The 23,313-nt window shown below is 14.0% G+C and overlaps 1 protein-coding gene across 1 annotated transcript; it reads right to left on the minus strand.

Moving 5' to 3' along the window:
- Positions 1-21,957: 21,957 nt before the first annotated feature.
- HO133_009632 (uncharacterized protein) lies at positions 21,958-22,728 on the minus strand (the record flags this gene model as incomplete). Its single annotated transcript, XM_037300493.1, has 1 exon — positions 21,958-22,728. The coding sequence occupies one exon, from the start codon at positions 22,726-22,728 to the stop codon at positions 21,958-21,960; it is 771 nt and encodes a 256-aa protein (XP_037154341.1).
- Positions 22,729-23,313: the final 585 nt, after the last annotated feature.

Below are 23,313 nucleotides of genomic sequence, written 5' to 3' on the forward strand. Positions count from 1 at the left end.
TTTTCTACTAAGTCTATTAATTAGATTAAAGTCTATATATTATTTTTATATAAATATCTAATTATATATTAAATAATATTTTATTATTTAAAACTTTTAAATATAATCTAATTAAAAAAAGAATCTATTATATAAAAAATTATAAATTACGATATATATTTTTATAGCGATAGAGAATTCTAATTATTTTTCTAATTATTATTATTTAAAAATAATTATAATAGCGAAAAATATTTATATTCTTATTTCTAATCTAGAATTAGAATTATATAATTAATTTATTAAAATTTTAGATTTAGATAATTTATATTTTTATAAAAGTACTTAAATCGCTTAAATATATTAATAATATTTTTATATATTAATTTAGTATTAATAAGCTTAAAAGCCTTTTATATTTCTTCGCTTATCTTATTAGATATAAATCTATATTTTACTATATTATAATTCTTAGATTATTATCTAATCGATTTTAATAATAATATATATTTTTTTTATTCTTAAACGTCTATATTATATAATTCTTAAAAATTATATATTTTATTTTAATAAAAAATATATATAAAAAAGAAAGATAGTAAACTTTCTTAGACTTTATAATCGAAGATAATTAATAAATAAGTTTAATATAAATAAAATTAGTATATAAATAATAAATCTATTTAAATATAAATTAGAATATTAAAATTAAAATTAATATAGAGAAAAATTTATATTAATAAATATTATTTTAATAATTCTTTTTTAAGAATTTTTTTATAAATTATATAAGACTTCTACGTAATAAGAATAAATATTCTTTTAAAAGTTTACTATATCTTCGAAAATTCTTAGATATTTAATCTTCTTTCTAATAGATTTAATTATAATTTATTATACTTATTATTATAATAAGAAGATATTAATAAATATTTCAATCTTTTATACTTATATCTTTTCTATTAATATTATTAAAAAATTTATATTCTCTAAAAAAAATTAAGAATTTTTAAATTATTTAATTTTTTAATTAATAATATTTAATTATATATCGATAATTATATTTTTATCTTCTTTCTTTATATCGAGCTACTTATTATACTCTATATTAATATTCTTAATAAAATCTAAAATTAAAACTATATCTAGCGAATTTAATTATTTATAAAATTTATTATCTTTAATATAATATATAAAATATTATATATAAATATTAGTTATAATATTAGAAAGATATAAGAATAATTATAATAATAATTAAAATTTATAATAAATATATTAATTATATATAATATATTCGATAATTCTCTTTTTTATTTTCTTCTTTTTTTTAAAAGTAATTATTTAATATTTGAAGAAAGCTAGAAGTTTTTTTTTAGCTATAGATTTTACTATTATATTTATATTATTTTATTTTTTTAAAATTATTTTTAATAATTTATATATATTTAGACTTATTAAATATTAACGTAATTTTATTATATTCTTATTTTTAAAATATTTATCTACTATTTTTTATATTTTACTATTATTAAAATTTTTAAAATATTTTTATTTCTTTAAAGATAATATAATAGAGTAAATTAAAATTATTACTTTTATTAATAATATTAACTTTTATAATATTAAAAAATAATAAAAAAAATTATAAATTTATTTATTTAATTAAATTCTTATTTAAAATAATTATAATAATAATTTTTATATAAAAAGCTTATTATAAGATATTAAAGAATATATTATAAAAAGTATATTAGTATTATAATAAAAACGATAAGAAAATTTAAGTAGAATTATATTATTATAAAAGATAATATAATTAAAAAAAGTATTAGAAAAGATTAAAATATAAGAAAATTTAAAAATATATTAATAAAAAAATAGACTAATTTATTAACGCGTTTTTATATTTTTTTAAAATCTTATTTATAAAAATATTTAATACTAATTTTTAATATTATAAAGTTAAATTTTAATTAAATTTTTTTAAATTTAATAATCTAATTAAAATAGTTAAGAATTATTATTAATAATAGATTTTTCTTAACTTTTATATAATAATAAATATCTATTTTAAACTTCTAAAAATTTAAATCTAAGAATTCTATAAGATAAGTTTATCTTTTTTAAGATTTTATTTTACACTTTTAATTTATTATACGTATTTTCTTTTTTAAAGAATTATTAGAAAGATAATTAGAATATTAATTAAATCGCTTACTTTTAGAATATTACTTATTTTATATTTATATTTAAAAAAATATAGTAATAAATATAAATATTTCTAATTAAGAATCTTTATTAATAAACTCTTAACTAGCTATCTAATTCTTTAATTTTAAAAAAATATTGAATTAGTTAGAAGATTCTAAAAGCGATAAATTAGAAAATTTTCGAAATAATTAATTAGAAAGTTTTAGAGATATTTAATTAGAAAGTTTTAGAAGTAATTAATTAGAAAATTCTAGAGATATTTAATTAGAAAGTTTTAAAAGTAATTAATTATAAAATTCTAGAAATAATTAGCTAGTAGATTTAAATAATAATTCGCTAATAAATTTAATTATATTAGAAAAAAAAGAGATAGACTTTATTATAAAAAAAGCTTAAAATTAAAAATTTCTAATATATAATAAAAATAATAATATTATAATTTAGCGATAAGTTTTATAATAAATTTATATAAATCTATTAATTTTAATATATAAATAATTAATACGATTAGAAGAAGAAGAGATAACTTTTATAATTCTAATTATTATAATAAAAAAGAATTTAGATATAATCTTCTCTTTTTTAATTATTATTTTAATTATCTAATTTTCTAAATTAAATAAATTTAGAAATATATTAATAAGAATAAAGAGTTAATATATATATTTAATAACGATATATTTAGCGATAATAATAAAACTTTATTTTAAGATTAAATTAATTCTTAATCTCGAGATATTATTTATAAAAATAGAAATTTTAATAATATATATAATAAAAATATTAAAATTATAATAGTTAAAAGATATCTATCTATAAATAAATTATTAAAAAAAAATATATATAATAAAAAATTTAAAAAGAGGAAATCTATTATACTTTCCGCGATAGCTATAATAAATAAAAGAATATCTTAAATATTATTAATAGTAAAAATAGCTAAAAAGTCGAGTAATAAGATTTTTAGAAAATCTATTATAAGTAAAAAGAATATAAATAAAAAGAAAAATATTTCTAGTTATATATTTAAAGTAAAAAAATTATATAGATTTTATCTAAATAGTAAGTTTAGTCTTATATATATTTCTAATTATCTTTCTAATTATAGCTTATTAATTATTACTCTTCGCGAAATTAAATATTTTTAAAAATTAATTACGCTATTAATTTTAAAAGCTTTATTTTAAAAATTTATTTAAGAAATTTCGTTAAATATAAGAAATAGAGTTAAAAATAATATTAAATATTATTAATAAAGTTTTATTATTAAGATAATATAGAAGATAATAAAATCTTTTCTATCTAATAATTTTTTAAATAAGACTTTTTATTATTTTTATATAAAATTCGTTAATAATAGAATATAGATATTTAATTATTAATAATTTATAATAAATATATAATATTATAAATTAAGAATATATTACTTTTATATAAATTTTTAAAATTATATAATATTAAGTTATATATAAATATAAAGATAGATTAAAAATTTATAGTTTAATTTAGATAAGCTATTAAACTATTATAAATAATAAAATAAAATATTTTATAATTAAATTATTAACTTTTTTAATTTATAATAAAATCTTTAATTATAATATTACTTATAAAATTATATTATACTTCGAATTCTAGTTATCTTTAAAATTAATATTATATAATATATTTAATTTATAATTTAAAAGATTTATATTATATTAAAAAATTAATATTATTTATTATTATAAAATTATTTATATTATAATTATAATTTTAATATAAATATATATTATATTTTTTTATCTAATTAATAATAAATATATATTTTTATAAATTCTTATTATTATTTTAAAAAATAAAAGATTTTATTAAAATCTATATATATTTAATTATTATATTAATTTTTAATTTAGAATTCTAATTATCTTTATAATTAATATTATATAAAATTATTAATTTATAATTTTAAAAAATTATATTATATTAAAAAATTAAAATAAGTTATTATTGTAAAATTATTTATATTATAATAATAGTTTTAATATAGAAGTATATTTATTATACTTATTTATTTAATTAATAAATACTATATTTATATAATAGATTCTTATTATTATCTTAGAAAATAAAAGATTTTAATTAAAATCTATAAGATATTTATTTATTATATTAATCTTAGATTTATATTCGATTTAGAATTCTAATTATCTTTATAATTAATACTATATAAAGTATTTAATTTATACTTTTAAAAAATTATATTATATTAAAAATTATATTCTATTAAATTATAAAAAAAATCTATTATTATAAAATTATAAGTATTATAAGTATAATTTAAATATCTTATTTTCTTATTTAATTAATAAGTATTATATTTAATAATAGATTTCTATTATTATCTTAAAAAATAAAAGATTCTATTAAATTTTATAAGATATTATATTTTTTATAAATAAAGATCTATAAATTAAATTTATAATTATTTTTTTAATTAAGACTATCGAGTAAATAAGTAAGCGATTTTTAATAAGCGAATTTTAATAAGCGGGTTATTCGGCTATCGAGCGAACTTTAATAAAAAATATTTAAATTTCTTATACTTTAATAATTATTAGATTAAATTTAAAAATTCTTTTTTTATTTAAAAGTTCTTATTTCGTTTTATAACTTTAAAAAAGAATCTTAAAATTTTAATAAAAAATAAAAAAGTTATTCTAAAATTAAATAATATATATCTATTTTTTAATTAAAGTTATTTAATTATATTTTTTTTATAATTATAAATATTAATTTATTTATTTATAATAATTTAATTAATCTAATTAAAAAGCGTAATAATCTTAAATTTATAATTAACTATATATATAAATTTAAGATTTTTAAGCTTAATCTTATTTTATTCTATTATATATATTAATAGAATTAATTATTAATTATTAATTAATTTATTAATATATAATTAAACTTATAAACTTTTCTTTAAATTTAAACTTAAATTCTTTTTTAAGTTTTTTATTATATCTATTTTATTCTTCTTTATTTAAAAATCTTATAATTTTATAATATTAATTATTATCTTAAATTTTATATAAGTATTATAAATTAAAATAAGAATAATAAACTTTTTATATACTACTTCTTTCTTTTTTTCTTTTTTTCTTTTATTTATTATAATATTATAATAATTAAAAAGATAATTAGAAAGATACTTAGAAGTTATATTTTATTTTCTTTTTATAAAATATCTTTTAAATACTATTATTTATAAATCTAATAAATATATATATTATAAAATTAATATAATAGTAATTTTATATAGCGAGAAGATAAATAATAATAAAATTATAAATAATTTATTATTAAAAGTAAAAGATAAGATTTTTTATTATTATAAAATTAAATTAAATTTATAATTTTAATTATATATATAGAAGTAAATAATATAAATAATCTTTAGCGAATACTTCGCGATAATAATCTTTTAATTAAATTCTTCTTATTTTTATTATTATTAAAATCTTATAATTATTTAATTAATATTAAAAATTATAAGTATAAAGCGATAGAAGAGCTCTCTTAGAATTTTAATATTATTAAATCTATTAATATATAATAACTTTTAAAATATATAATTTACTTAAAACTCGCTTATAAAAAATATATAATATTAATCTTAATATAATATTAATTATAAGAGATAAAGTTAAAAATATAAATAGATTTAAAAGTATAAATTTAGAGAAGTAGAAAAAGATATTATAAGAGATTAAAGATATATATTTTTATAAATAATAAAACTAACTATATTATAATATTATTAGATATTAATATATATAATTTTTTTATTTAATATTTTAAAGAGAAAGTATATATCTATATTAGCTATATAATTAAATCTAGATAATTAAAAATAAAAAAATATTATTAATAATAATAAGAGTATAATCTTATAATAAGAAGATTTAATAAAAAAGAAAATATTAAATAATTTTATTTATCTTATAATTTTAAAATAAATAAAAAAAAGAGAAAGAATAAGAGATAAATATATTATTAGATAATAACTTAAAGTTATTAATTAGATTATTTAATATAATTAAATAATCTTATAAATAGAGATTATTTCTTATTTTTATAATAATTTAAAAATTTTAATAGAGGGCTTATTAGTTTTTATAAGTAAAAATAATATATATTAACTCTTATAATTATAAATTTTATTATATAATTAAAATATATAAATATAAAGATTTTACGATATAGAATTATTCTTCTAAAATCGATTATAAGATATATTATTATTATTTTTTATATATATAAAATTATTAATTTATAATTTTAGATTAAAAAAATATATAATTATATATAAACGAATTTTATAATAAATACTCTTTTTATTTATTACTCTCTCTTTAATAAAAGTATATTAAAAATTATTTAGATTAATTAATTAAAATTCGATTTATTATCTTTATATATTTATTTTAATAAAATTAAATATATAATATAGAGAAATTTAATAATATAATAATTTAATATAAATAATAATAATTTTCTAGATTTATTAAACTTAATTAAATAGTAGTTAAAGAATTATAATTATATATTAAATAAATTAGAGTTAAATAAAAATAATAATAGAGTAAAAGAGATTTATTAAATAATAATTAATAACTATAATAATAAGATTTTAAATTACTATTTATTTTTATTATTAAGATATAAATATTTAGATATAAAAGCTTAAAAGAAGAGATTATATTAGATTTTACTATTTATTAATTAAAAAAATATTTAGAATTTTATAATATAAATTCTTTTCTCTTATATTAAACGCTAATTCTTATATTATATATTATATTCTTTATTTAAAATTTAAATTATTTTAATATTGCGATAAGTTTAAAATTTAAATAAAGAAATAAATTATAATATTTAAAAATATAAGAATTTATAATAAATATAAGAGAAGATAAAAATTTTTTAAGTAATTATACTAGCTAGAAAAGATATCTATTATTAAATAAAATAAATATTTATAAGCTATAATATAGATATTAAAAAGCTATATAATAAAAATCGCGAATAAAACTTTTTATCGATAATATTAACTTTATAATTATTAAATAATATAATAACTTAGATTTATATATTTTAGCGATATTTTTTATTAAAAGATAGCGAGTTAGCTAGTATTATTAAAGAGATATTAATTAATACTTTTTATAGACGAAATTAATAGAGAATAAAAAAAATATCTAACTAATAATAAGAGGGCTATTATCTACTTTTAATTAAATCGATTATTATTAAAATCTTATTAAGATTTATAATATTCCCCTTTAAAGTTTTAAAGTCTATAAATTTTTTTAAAATAATTAAAAAATAGTAAACTTACTAATATATTATCTAATAGCTCTTTATTATTAATCTCTTAATTCTTTATAAAAGTTATTTCTTATACTTAATAATAGCGAAGTAATAATTTTATACTATTAAGTTTTTAGCTATTTATACTATCTATCTTATAAATCTCTTTAATATTTCTATTAAAAATTATAATTAATTTTAAAATATAATTCTTCTTAGCTATAATATCTTTTTTTATTATTTTAAGAGGAATATTAATAATAAACGCGGCGAGTACTTTCTTCTTATAAATATATCTAGAAATAAATAATACTTCTTAATTAAGATTTATATTTATATCTTTATAAATATTACTAATTAGAAGATTATTCGAATTATTTAGATATTTATAATTATTAAATATATATTTTATTCTCTTTAAATCTTTCTTTTTATTAGCTTTAATATTTCTATTAGATTTATATTTATTATTCTTTCTCGACTTTTTAATTTTTTCTTCTTTAATTTTATAGATAATATCTTTAATTTTTATTATTATATTAAATTCTTACTTCTAATCTAATTTATACTAAGTTTCTTTATAACTATTATTTAGCTTACGATACTTTAAAATCTAAGAATCTAAGATTTTATTTTTCATATTAAGATTATTAGCTACGCGTTTTTTTAGATAAAAAATTCTTATTAATAAAGAGAATATAAAGAGATTATTATTAGAAAAATAAATTTATATATTTTTTAATAATTAGAAAGATAATTAGAATTCTATTCTATATTAAGTATCTTAATTCTCTTCTATCTAAATAAAATATTTTTAATTATCTTATTCTTATTTTATATATACTCTCTTTTATTATATATCGATATATTATTTATATAAACTTTATATTTTTAATTATTAATATAACTCTTTTATTATAAATAGCGTAAAGATTATTAATTATATAATTTATTAATAAAATAATAATTTAATAAAAAGCTAATATATAATAAAATTTCGATATTAAAATTACTTTAATAGCTTTTTATAATATATTTAATATAAAAGTTTAAATTTATATAGTATAATAAGATAATAATCTTCTATTAATAATCTTCTATATTATATAAATAAAAGATCTTTTTAAAAAAAGTAAATTAATTAATTTCTAATATTTTTTAATCTTCTATAAAGTAATAACTAAAATATTATTAATTATATATATATATTACTTATTAATATATTATATTACTATACTTACTTTCTTACTTTTAATATTAATTTTTAATCTTTATAAATAAAGACTTTAATATTTTTTTTATAATTTTTATATTAAAAGCGTAAATAATTAAAGATTTATCTTATTCGATTTTTTTCGTAATTATCTTTTTACGACTAGAAGACTTTAGAATTTTTTTTTAATTTAAAATCTTAATATAAAGATTAAATAAACGATTATTCGACTAATTATTTATATTATTAAAAAGATTATTAAAATTTATATTATCTTTCGAATAGATTAATTTAATATATAGATTAATATTATTATCTCTATATAACGATAATATAATAAAATCGCTATTAAGATTAATAATTATTAATAATATATTATTATTAAGTTAGATTAAGATAAATAAGATAAAATAATTATAATATAAAATATCGATAAGAGAAAATATTTAATTTATAATAAGATATTAAGAAAGAAAGAAAGAGAGAATTTTTATTTATAATTTTAATATTTTAAAATTTATCTAGCATTATATTAGCGAAACTTATCAAATTTAATCTATTAAATTACGCTATATAATATAATAATTATATTTTTAATTATTATTATAATTATATTAATTAACTCTAAAGAAATTAATCTTTTAATAATTATATTAACTCTTTTATAATTTATTAATCTACTTCTTAATCTATTATATTAAATAAATTTACTTAAAATAATATTAATTAATTCTTATTCTTTATAAATAATAATAAAAATTAAAGGTATATTATTACTATATAAATTTAATCGTAATATTAATAATAATTATAAAAATTAAAGCTATTAAATATAGAAATACTCGCTAATAAGAAAGATATATTATTATTATATAAATTTAATTACAATATTAATAATACTTATAAAAATTAAAGCTATTAAATATAAAGATATTTATTAATAAAAAAGATATATTATTATTATACGAATTTAATCGTAATATTAATAATAATTATAGAAATTAAAATTATTAAATATAGAAATACTCGCTAATAAAAAAGACGTATTATTACTATATAAATTTAATCGCGATATTAATAATAACTATAAAAATTAAAGTTATTAAATATAAAAATACTCGCTAATAAGAAAGGCGTATTATTATTATATAAATTTAATTACGATATTAATAATAATTATAGAAATTAAAGCTATCGAATATAATGATATAATCTTTAATTTAATATAGATTTTAGAATAAAAAGTCTCTTTTATTAGAGTAGTAATATTTTTATAAATATATATCTATATTTAAATTAATTTAAAAAGTTTTATTTTATAAATATAAAATATATAAAGTTATTAGATTAAGTATAATAATTAAATATTATTAATTAAGCGTAATAAATAGAATAATAATAAAAATATCTTATTCTTAACTTAGAATAGTTTTTCTTTTATTTATTATATATTTTCTTTTTATAAAAACTATATCTAGATTTTAATAATATTATATTATTATTTATAAACTTATATCTTATTATAATTATCTAAAAAACTATATATCTTTTAATTATAAAATAATTTTTTTTATATAAAATATATATAATTAAGTCGCCAGATATTAATTAGTAATTTTCTTTATTTATAATTATTAAAGAATAAATTATATTATTAAAATCGCTTATTAATTTTATCTTTATAATTTCTTAAAATACGTATAGTATAAAAGTTTAAATTCGAAGCGAATTAATTAAATTTAAAGCTATATAAATTAAGATCTTTTTTATTATTTAAATAAATATAATCTAAAAAATAATTAAATTTATTAATTTTTATAATTCGCGAATTTTCTTTAATATATAGACTTTAAAGTTTAATTAGTAATAATATAATAAGCGTATATAATTAATTTATTACTCGATTTAGATATATATAATTAATATAATTACGCACTTTTTTTATTTATAGCTATACTTCTTAAATTTTATATATAATCTTCTAATTTTTATCTTCGCGAAAGCTTATTTTTACTTCGCTTTAATAATTTAAATAAATCTAAATTAATAATTAATAAATTATTAAGAATTTTCTAAATTTTTATAATTATTAAATTAATAGCTTTAATAAATAATAATATTATATATTAATAAATTATAATTAATATTATAATTAATTATCGTATTAAGAGATATAGCGCTTTTAGATATATATTTATTTTATAAAAATAATATTATTAATTTAATTTAATTATAGAGTATAGAGAAAATAATTTTATTTTTTTTAGATATAGATAATATTATAATAAATAAGTATATTATAATATAAATATTATAATAATAAAAAGAATTTTTAAGAAAGAAGAAAATAAATTAGAAAAAAATAATATTAAATATTTATTATTAAATTAATTAATATTATATAATTAAAATCTTATTAAAATAAAATATTATTTAAAGATAGATTAAATTTAAATATTAATTAGAAAGCTAATTAGAAAAAGAGATCGATTTCTTTTTTATTAATATATATTATAAAATTATATATAAGCGCTTTTTTCTATATTTTAAATATATTTTAAATATCTATAGCTATATATATATATTCTCTTTTATATTCTATATATTTCGATATTCTTTATATACGCGATATACTTATTAAAGATAATCTTATTAATCTAATTAATTTCTATTTAATTTTATATTTATTAATTATAAAAAAAACTCTTTATTTTAATATTATAATCTTATTAATTTATTATTTTTAGATATTAAGTTATTTATAACTTATAATTAATTTACTTACTCTCTTCTCTTCTTCTATTATAAAGATAGAAGAAGATATTATTTCTTTTTTATCTTCGTTTATAATAAATTAATTATTATTTTTATAAAATTAAAGATATTAATTTAAAAATAAAACCTTTTAATTAAAAGTTAAAAATATAATATTTTAATAATTTAATATTTAAATAAAAGATATTATAATATTATTTAAATAAGAGAGAATTATATTAATAAAAAAGATTTTAAAATTTAAAAATAATTTTAATGCGATAAAAGATTTAATTTTTATATATAAAAGATTTAAATAATAATTAATCTAGCTAATTAAATTATTAAAGTATTTAAATTAAATTTTAATTTTATATTAATATCTAATAAAATTAATATAATAGTTTTAAAATATTAATATACGCTCTTATTAATATAACTAGCGATTAAAATATTAATTAAATAAATTTAATTCTTAATTTTAATAATTAAAATAATATAATAGCGAATAAATATTAATATTAAAATAAATAAAATATATATTATATTAAATAGAAAAGCGTTAATAATTAAATTAATTAGAGTTTTAAATTAATAAAATTAAATATTAATTCTATATTAGCGTTATTATATATTTTTAAATATATAATTATTAATTATAATATTAATTAGAAAAAGTTAATCTCTAATTTAAAATATTAAAAATAATATAATAATATATTATTAAAGTAATATAAATTTTTATTATAGCGAGAAAGTAGAATTTATATATTAAATATTAATTTTATTTTATTTCTAATATTTTATTTATTTATATATCTCTTTTAATTTCTCTTTAAATATTTTAATCTTAAGATATTAATTAAATCTTTATCTAGCGTAGATCTAGCTTTTTTAATTAACGATATTTAATATAAAATATTAATAAGTATATTTTAATATAAAAATAGTAATAAATCTTACTTTCTTTTTAATATTAATAATAAAAAATAATAAATATAATAATAAATAAAGATAGTATAGATTATATAGAATTAATTTAAACTTAATAATAATAATTAATCTATTTATTAAGATTTAAAAATTAGAAAATTCTAGAAATAAATATAATTTAATAAATATACACTTATTAATTTTAAGAAATTATATATTATTTATTATTATTACGATAAAATTCTAATTTATTTATTTATAAATTATAAAATAAATAATATAAAAGTATATATTAAGTTTAAGAGATATATTAAGAAATCTAATTTAAGTAATTTATAATAAATAAATTTAATTAATAATTATAAAAATTAAATATATTTCTAAGCTAGATAATATAAACTATTAATAAATAAAATAATAAATAGAATATTTAATTTACTATTTACTCTAGAAAAGATAATATTAAAATTTTTTTATAATATTAGAAAATTAAAAGCTTATATATAAAGACTTTTTAAAATAATTTTATCGCTAAATTATAAATATCGATATTTTATTTATAATTATTAATAATTTTAAAATATTATAACTTTTATATTATCTCGATTTTAATATATAATTAAAGTCGATATCTATTATAAAGAATTAATTAATAAAAAAAGCTATAGAGCTAGAGATAAGATTATTAAAGAATTTATTAATTAATAATATTAAAGTCTCTCTAATTTTAAATTATTAATTATTCTATAATTATTAATTATTTATAATAATCTTAATTTTTTTTATTAATATTAATTAGTAATAGTATAAGATTTTTATAAACTTTAAATATATCGAAGATAAATATATTAACTAAAAACTTATAAGTATTATTAATTTAATTCTTATAAAATATAAGATTTAATTTTATATATTTAAATTTATAATTAATAACGCTAATAATAATAATTTATTTTTTAATAATTTAATTATTTATCTTTTTATTTTTATAATAAAAAACTCGCTTAATATTAAAAAATTTAAATTTTTAAATTATTTATAATATATTCTTTATATAGCGTATATTATTTAATTAATCTTAAAAAAACTTTTAAATAATATTAAAATTATTTTAATAAATAAATTTTTTTAGAGAAGCTAGAGTAATAAAGAAGATAAGAATTAAATTTAAATAAATATAATTAATTTATCAATAACTCTAATAAAAATATAATATTTTTTATTATTATTCTAATTATTATATTATTAATTAAATTAAGATTTAAAAAATTATTATATATATTAATACTAGTAGCTAGCGTAAAAAAGTCTTTTTTATATTATAAATTAAACGACTTTAAAATAAAAACGTTTTAATATTAGATAAATATTAATTTTTTAAAAAAAAGTAATATTATTAGAAACGCTCTTTTAAACTCTTTTAGAATATTAAAACTCGCTAAAATTTAATTTATTAGATATTAATTCGCGCTCTACTTCTTTATATTAATATTATATACTTTTTAAAAAATAAATTAACTATTTATTTAAGATTAAATAATAAAAAATAATTATAAATAAAAATTATAATCTAGATATCTAAATAATTTTTAATTAATTTTTAATAGATTTAATATTTAATTTAGCTTATTAGATTTTTTTATAAATTTATAAAATTAATAAGTAGAGAAAAGAAGATTATAATTTATTATATCTTTAATATTTATAATTATTTATTTAATTATATAAATAAAGAGCTTAAAAAATTAAGAAGAAAGAGAGTTTTTTTAAAAAAAGAACTTCTTAAAGCTTTTAAGATAGTTCGCGAGAAATTAATTACTTATTATAATTAAATTTAATTAAATTTAGACTATTTATATAAATAAGTTATATTTTTATATCTAAATTATAATAATATAAAGTTAAAGAAATTAAATTAAAAGATTAATATTAAAAAGAAATTATAGATAAAGATCTATTAGAAAGCGCTTAAAAGAATATTTTAAAATTATTAAAATATTAATATAAATAATTAATTATAAAGAGCTAAGTAAATAAATTAATTAAATAAAAATATATTTAATTAAATAATAAAATTTAAGATTAAAAATTTAGATAATAAGAATAGATATAATTAGTTTTAATAATATAGAAGAAATAATAAGTCTTCTAATTATTATTCTAATTATAATCTTACTTCTAATTTTTATAAAGCTTCTTTTATTAATCTAGCGAATCTTTTAATTCTAAAATAATAAAAGAAATTAAAATTTAAATACGCTATAATCGCTTAAATAACTTATAATATTCTTTATTCTCTCGCGAGAGCTATTATATATAAATAATATTTTTTAATAACTAAAAGATATTATAATACTTAAAAATATTATTTATTAGCGATATTTTATACTTTAATAATAATTCTTTATATAAAATATTAAGAAAATAAGTTTAAATAAATTTAATTTAATTTTAAAAGAAATCTTAATATATTAGATTAGATTAAAAAAGCTAATAAAATTTTATATAAAAACTTAATTAATAACTATAATAATTATATTAGCGAAAATAATAAACTTATAAAAAGTATTTTAATAAGTTTAATATTTATAAATTTATTAAGATATATTACTAATACTTTATAATATATAAAGAAATAATTAATAAGCTAATAATTAAAGAGAATTAATAATAATAGATTTAAGCTTAATAAAGAAATCTAGAATAGCTTAAAATGAATTTATTTATAAATAATTAATAAATTTAATTAGATAAAGATAGATTTAAGATATTTAAAAAAATTAAAATAGAGTAGAATAAAAGAGTAAGATAGAGTTCGAGTAAAAAATAAATATAAAATTTATTAAGTTCATCTAACGCGTTAAGATAAATATATAAATAATTATAATTATAAAATTTTATTCTTATAATATTTAAAGATTTAAAATTTAGAATATTCTTTTATATTATAATTTTAAAAAGAAGAATAAAGATATTTCTAATTCTAATTATTATTCTAATTATTATCATTAATAAAAAAATAAATAACTATATTAAATTACTCTTTATATTCTTTCTCTCTTAATAAAAAATAATAAATATATTCTATATATTTTAATTAAATTATTTTATAAATATAGAAATCTTAATTAGAATATTCTATATATATATTATATTATAATATAATATTATAAATATATTATATCGTAAAATATCCCATTAAAATCTTAAATCTATATTAGAAAAATAAAATAATATTCGACTCTACTTATACTATACTCGAATACGATATAATATTACTTAATATAAAATATTCTATAAGATATATTATATCTTTTCAACCAGTATCTCTATTATATATTTAAATTAAATTAAAAAATATATTATAAAATATATATAAGTTATAAATTTATTCGATTAGAGAATAAAGAAGAAAGTATAATTTAATAAATAATATTAGTAATAATAGAGTAATTAATAAAAATAATAATTTTCTTTTTTATTCTTTAACTTAATATATAAAGAATCTTTTTTAAAATCTAAATTAATATAATTACTTTTAATTTTATTAGCTAGTAATATAACTCTATAATATTTAAAAGCTTAAATAAAAATATAATAAATTAAATATTTATTTTAAAAAAAGAATTTTCTTAAGAATTATTTATCGCGTAATATATTATAACTTTAAAATTATATTTTTTAAATTTATTAAGATTAATATAAAGTTAGTAATTAATATTATAATAATATAGATAAATTTTTATAATTAATACTTACTATAAAATATAAAAAGCTTTTATTTCTTTTTTAATAGAGATAATTTTTATAATCTTTAAGAAATTTTTATAAAGACGATTATCTAAGATTAGAGATCGCTTTAAAAAAATTATTTTTAAGCGTTATAGTAGTTTAGAAATCTAAATAAAGTATCTAATATTTCTTTATAACTAGTTCGCTATTTTTATATAAATTTCGAGTATCTTTAAAATAGCGAAAAATTATATTTTCTTAATTACTATAATTCTTTTCTCGATAGTAATAAAATTAAATTTATCTATCTTCTATTCTAAAAGCGTAATTAATAAATATTTAAAATAAAATTTCTTAGATTTAAGAGTAATTTTAAATTTCGCGAAGAGGCGAAAAATCGTTTTTAAGTACTCGAAATAATCTTTTATATTTCGAGAAAAGATAATAATATCATCTATATAATATCTGATAAAATAATAATATAAATAAAAAAAGTTATTTATTTTCCTCTAAATATAAAATACTAAATTTTTAAAACTTATTATTATTATATTAAAATACTCTAATTCTTAATAAAATATTATAATAAATTATTATTAATAATCTTTTTTTATTAAAAAAAGATAAAATTATTTATTATAATTAATTATATTAATAAAAGTATATTCTTAAATTATTATAACTATATTATTTTATAGAGAAAGAGAATAATTATTAGAAATTATAATCTTATTAAAATCTCTAATATTAATAATAACTCTTTTCTTTTATTTAAATATTTTTTTAAATTTAATATAAACTATTTTATAGATTATAAAAATAGAGAAAATAAAAGAAGTTAATTTTTTAGACTAGCTTATCTTATCTTATATATATATCTTATTAAACTTTTTATTAATAAGTTTATAATTTTTTAAAATTAGAGAATAAATCTTATTTTCTAACTTTATTAAAAAAGATTATTAATTTATAATAATTAGTATTTATAATTACTTCGCTTTAGAAAGATTAATAATATTATTAAAATCTTTTTAAATATAAAGATTTTCTTCTAAAATACTTCGTATTATATTAATATATTTCTATTTTTTATAAATAGTAATTCTATTAAATAATCGCGTTTTTAAAATAAAATCTATAGTTATTTTCTCGATAACTAATTTTAATATAATAAAATTAATAAATTCCTTAAATATAGGCCTTTTATTTTCGAATATCTTAACTACTAAAAAGTAATTCTTTATTTAAATTAAATAATTTTCTTTAGCTTTATATTTAATTATAAAGTTAATTCTATAATAGCGAGATATTATAAACGAAGTAACGCTATTATTTCGAATAGAAATAAAATTAAAATTTATATTTATAAGATATATATAAACTTTATTTATCTTCGATTTAAAAAGAAAATTTTAATTAGAAAGCGAGTTTTTATCTTATAAAGATATAGTAATAGATTTAGTAGATTTTGAAGAAATAACTTAATATTATTTTAATCTTATAATTTATTAAATTCTTATATTATCTCTAATAATAGCTTATATTAATATAGCGATATTTCTATACTTAATAAGAATTACTTTCTTCTATAAAAGATTAATTATTACTTCTTTTAAATCGAGTATATTTATTTCTATTAGAAGATTTACTTTAAAATTATTTATAATATATATATCTCGAATAAACTTAATTATAATAGACTTTTTTTTCGAAGTTTTATCTTTTATAAAGAAAGAAAGAGTAATTTATTTATTAATAAAATATCGATTTAAGCTAATTTCACGTAAGATAATCGAAATTATATACTTCTTAATAGAGAAAGAGAGCACTAATCTCTTTAAGAAAACTCGATTTCTTATATTTATTAGATATTTAATATTTAGATATTCTAATTTTAATAAAGCTTTTAAAGAAAAACTAAATAGCTTAATAAAATAATATTATAATTAAAAGATTATTTTATTATTTAAATTCGCGAGTATTATAAATTTAATTAACTCGAGTTTTTTAGAAATAAATATCTTTTCTAATAGTATTTTCTTAAAAATTTATATTAATTTCTCTAATAATAAATTGAATATAGAATTCTTCTCTTTAGAAATCTTCTTAATATTCTTTAAAGAGACTATTTAATAATAAGATTTTTTTTTAAAATAAATATATAATTAATTATTAGATAATTTTTTTTTTTAATATTTTCGATAAATTAGTAAATCTCTTATTTTACTTATAATAATATAATAAGTAATTAAGATAAATTTAATATCGACTTTCTCGTTCTTATAATCGAATTTCTTATCTTCTAAAATTTTATTTTTTTATATATATTATAAAAATAATAATTATTATTTATATAATATATTAAAGAATTCTATAAATATATAAGATTATAGTCTTTATAATAGCTCTTAAAAATAAAGCTCTTATTTCTAAGATTATAAAAATATACTTTCTATAGAGATTAAGATATAGATATTCTCATAAATTCTTAATTACTATATTTCTAATTATTACTATACTATCTAATTAGATAAAATAAATATTTATTATAATTCTAATAATTTATTTAATTTAAATACTATAATTAATTTAGCTAGACGTTTTTAATTATAATTATAAATAATTATTTAAAAGTCGATAAAGCGTTTTTTAAAGCTTAATTTTCTAAAGTTATAATTAAAGTTTAAGTTTAAGTCTAAATCTAAAATAAAGTCTATAAAAATTACTATTTAAGCGGCTATATATAAGAAAATACTTAATTATCTTAATTTTATTAATAAAATATATAAGCTTAAAAAGTATAAGAGAGATATATAGAAAAATTCGATTATTATTAATATTTATAATCTAGATATAATAATCTTAACTAATAAAAATAAGTATTATATATTTATAAATTTATTATAAAAAGATAAGAAGAAAGAAATAATCGCTTCTAAGCTTTTTAAAATTTATCTTATTATTTTCTAAAAAAAAATCTATCTTTATTAAATCGTTATTTATAATCTTAATCTTAATCTCTCTCTTAATCTTAATCTTAAACTTTCTTTTATATATTTTTATATTATAATTTTTTTTATTAATTAAGATAATATTATAGCTTCTTTCTATTATTAAGCTTTTTTATAAATTTATAAAATATAATTTAAGAAGTTAAAGAAGATATAATAGTTTATAATTTAATTTTTAAATAATTTTATATCTAAATAGCTTAAGCGTATTTTTCGAAGATTTCTATTTATATAATATATTTAAAAATACTCTATATATAGCTTATAAGATTATATCTACTATTAATATTATTAAGAGTATAAACTTATTTTATAAATTAATCTAGAGTCGAGAATATAAATATCTTAAAATAATCTTATAATCGAGTAAGTATTCTTTTTAATTCTATTTAAAATTATATTATCGCGTTTTTTTTATTTTAGAATAAAGTATTTAGCTATTAGAATAAGATAGTTTCTTAAAAATAAATCGAGAGATTTATATATATAATATTCTCTTCTTTAATTATAATATAGTTTTTTATATATTAATAAAAAGAATATACTTTCTAATATATAATTTCTTTACTATTAAAAATAATATTATTAATACTATATAATTCTTTAAGATCTAAATAAAAGAATTCTAAATCGAAAATATAAAAATTATTACTAGATCTTCTTAAAGTAGCTTATCTAGAAGATTCTAAAAGATTTTATAAATTTATTAGACCTATAATATTAGATATAGATTATAAATTTTTTATAATTACTTATATAGTTTATAATATAATTTATTATATTATCAAATTTACTTTTATAGATAAAGACGATATTTATTAAAGACTTTCTTAATTTTATAAAAGCTAATTTTCGCTAAAATTAAATTTTAAAGTAATATTTTCTAAATTAAAAGCTTTTAACTAATTAAAAATCGATCTATTAAATTTATTATTAAAAAATCCTATATTTATAAAATTTCGATATTCTTTATTATTATTTTTTAATATCTTATTAAATATAGCTTAATTTAATAAAAAGAGAATTTTATTTATTAAGTTTATAGCTATATAGAGATTCTAGAAATCTAATATACTTAATTTTTTTAAAGTAAGATTTACTTTTAATATAGAATCTAAAAGCGATAAAAAGAAAGATAGAGATTAAGATTAATAAAGAGATTAAATTCTTCGCGTAAGTATTATAAATAATAATAAAAAAAGATTAATAAATCTTCTTTCTTTATCTTTATCGAGTTTAAAAAAAAAGTTTTATTATTAAGATAAGAAGATTAAATTATTTTAAAAAAAGAAGAAGATAATAACTCTAAAAAGATATCTATATAATCTCTTAAATCGAGATTTAAATTCTTAAAAATAAAGATATTCTTAAATTTAAAGCGAGTTATTTTAATTTATTAGATAAGAAAGTAATTAGTATTTATATAATAATAAACTTCTTATATAAAGATAATAACTACTTTTATTAAAGTATTTATAAATCTAAAATTATAATTTTAGAAAAAAGAGTAAATAAAAGATTTCTCTAATTAAGTAATCTTTAAAAGAGAGATTAAGTTAATATTTTAAGATCGATCTTATTAAACGTATAAATCTTAATTATATAGAATATTAATAGATAGATTATAAGTCTATATAATCGATTTAATAATTTAATAATAATTTTTATTAAGAATCTATTTATAAAGTTTAAGATTTTTTATTAAAAAAGCTTAAAATTAAAAGATAAATAAAATTATTAAGTCTAATAAAATAGATTTTCTAACTTCGTTAATTATAAATAATTATACTTTATTATAAAAAGATATAAAGAAAAAATAAAAAGAAAGATTTATCGAGAAGAAAGAAAAGTATTAAGAACGAGAGATAAGTTTTCTTTAAAAGAAGGAAAGTTATTTAAAAAGATAAGGAGAATCAAGTAGCTTTTATAGCGATCCTTTCTTTTAGAAAAAGATCCTTTCTTTAAAAAAGTAATAGAAGAAAAACTTCTTAATATAAGAATAGTATCTCTAATACGAAAATAGTAAGAATAGTATTTAAAGAATATAGAAAAGTCTATATTACTATTAATTATTAAGGATACTATATAAGAAGTATATATATACTTTTAAAAAGAAGTTTTATAAAGAAGAAAAAGATATTTCTTAATTTTAATTATAATTAATTAATTGATTAATTAATTAATTAAGCTTTAGCTATAAACGAAATCGAAGAAAGAAAGCGATATATCAAGTTACGCTAGTTAGATTTCTTACGCTATACTAAGAACGTAATAACTAAGAGTATTAAATAGAGTATTACTATTAAAAATATTAAATAGAGTATTATTATTAAAAGTACTAAATAGCGTATTACTATTAAGACTACTAGATAGAATACTATTAAAAGTAATATTAAGACTATTAAATAGAATACTATTAAGAGTACTACGAAAAGTATATGTTAAGGAATCATTATGGTTTGACTCATATATGTATATGGTGTAAAAGATGTTGATTATCTATGTGGTCTGCAGGGCACATATGTGCGGTGCCAAGCCTACGCTAGTGGCCCTATGAGTGTCCCTAAGGCATCTCATGACAATTGCCCACAAAAAACAGAGAAATGCCATGTCCTCATGGCAAGAAGTATGCATGCATGGTTTTTCGAATGTCGGAAAGGAATGGAGACACCGGGCTAATTAGTGGTGTGCATCCCACGAAATCTCCTGCTGAAATGAAAACTTTTAAATAATGAAATGACTGTCGGAGCAAGACATCGGACGGTTTCAATTCGTCCAAATATGCATCGTCCGATGTTCCTCCTGCAGAGGCCCAATTGGCTGTAATCGTCGTAGTAGATCCTCCTCTTGTGACGTCATTGCAGTGATATACCATATCAATGCAGTGGGGATGACAGGCCAAGTTGCAGTGGTGTTCTCCGCTTGCTGAGTGATGATTTGACGTGGAACCGTGGAGAGCATATGACGTGGGATCTTGGAGAGCTGAGCCGTGTTCTTGATGATGGTGGCCTTGTTGTCGCTTGGTTTCTCCGCAGTGTTCTCCGCATTTGCCTGTAGTATTGGTTCCTCCTCTTGCACTGGCTGATTGGACTGGTGTGAGATCGTGGAGAGTAGAGCCATGTTCTTGATGATGGTGGCCTCGTTGTCGCTTGGTTTCTCCGCAGTGTTCTCCGCATTTGCCTGTTGTAGTTCCTCCTCTTGCTCAACTGAGTGCTCTGGCTGAGTGGCTTGCTGAGTGGCCAGCTGAGTGGTTGACTGAGTGACTGGCTGAGTGACAGGCTTAGTGCTTGGCTGTAAGGTAGCCTCTTGTCTAGCCCATTCTTGACGTATGTAGGCCGCTCGGTCTTGAAGGATTTTGGCCTGTTGTTGAAAGAACTTGCAGTCTTCTTCGGTGACGAAATAGGATGGTTTATTGCCTCTCTCTAAGCATTGTTGAGCTTCTGCGTCATACTCCCATGGGTAGCACTCTCTTGTGTGAAATGGGCCATAGTGCTCGGTGCGGTACTGCTCATGTAGGGTCTGCAGTAATTCTGCCATTGTGATATCGACAGGCCTAGTGAAAGGATCGATGGGACGGTGTCAAAAGGTACTCGATGACAGCGAGTGTATGTGAGGGCCGGCTTGGAGCGTTGCACTATTAGGTGTTTGATGTAGGCTTTGCGTAAACGTGTGGTGTAGATGTGGCTCGTAAAAGAGACGTCTACTACATCATAGGATCAAGTGGAATTAGATCTTAAGGTGTTGCTACCAATTGTTAAGGAATCATTATGGTTTGACTCATATATGTGTGTGGTGTAAAAGATGTTGATTATCTATGTGGTCTGCAGGGCACATATGTGCGGTGCCAAGCCTACGCTAGTGGCCCTATGAGTGTCCCTGAGGCATCTCATGACAGTATAACTAAGATTACTAGATAGAGTACTATTAAGATTATTAGATAAAGTACTATTAAAACTATTAGATAGAGTATTACTAGAAATACTAAATAGAGTACTATTATTAAAAGTATTAAATAGCGTATTACTATTAACATTACTAGATAAAGTATTATTAAAAGTATTACTAAGATTATTAAATAAAGTATTACTAAAAGTACTACGAGAAGTATTACGAGAACTACTA

The sequence above is a fragment of the Letharia lupina genome, assembly GCF_014066315.1.
Source record: "Letharia lupina isolate WasteWater1 chromosome Unknown contig_7, whole genome shotgun sequence".
In the NCBI taxonomy this organism is placed as follows: Eukaryota; Fungi; Ascomycota; class Lecanoromycetes; order Lecanorales; family Parmeliaceae; genus Letharia; species Letharia lupina.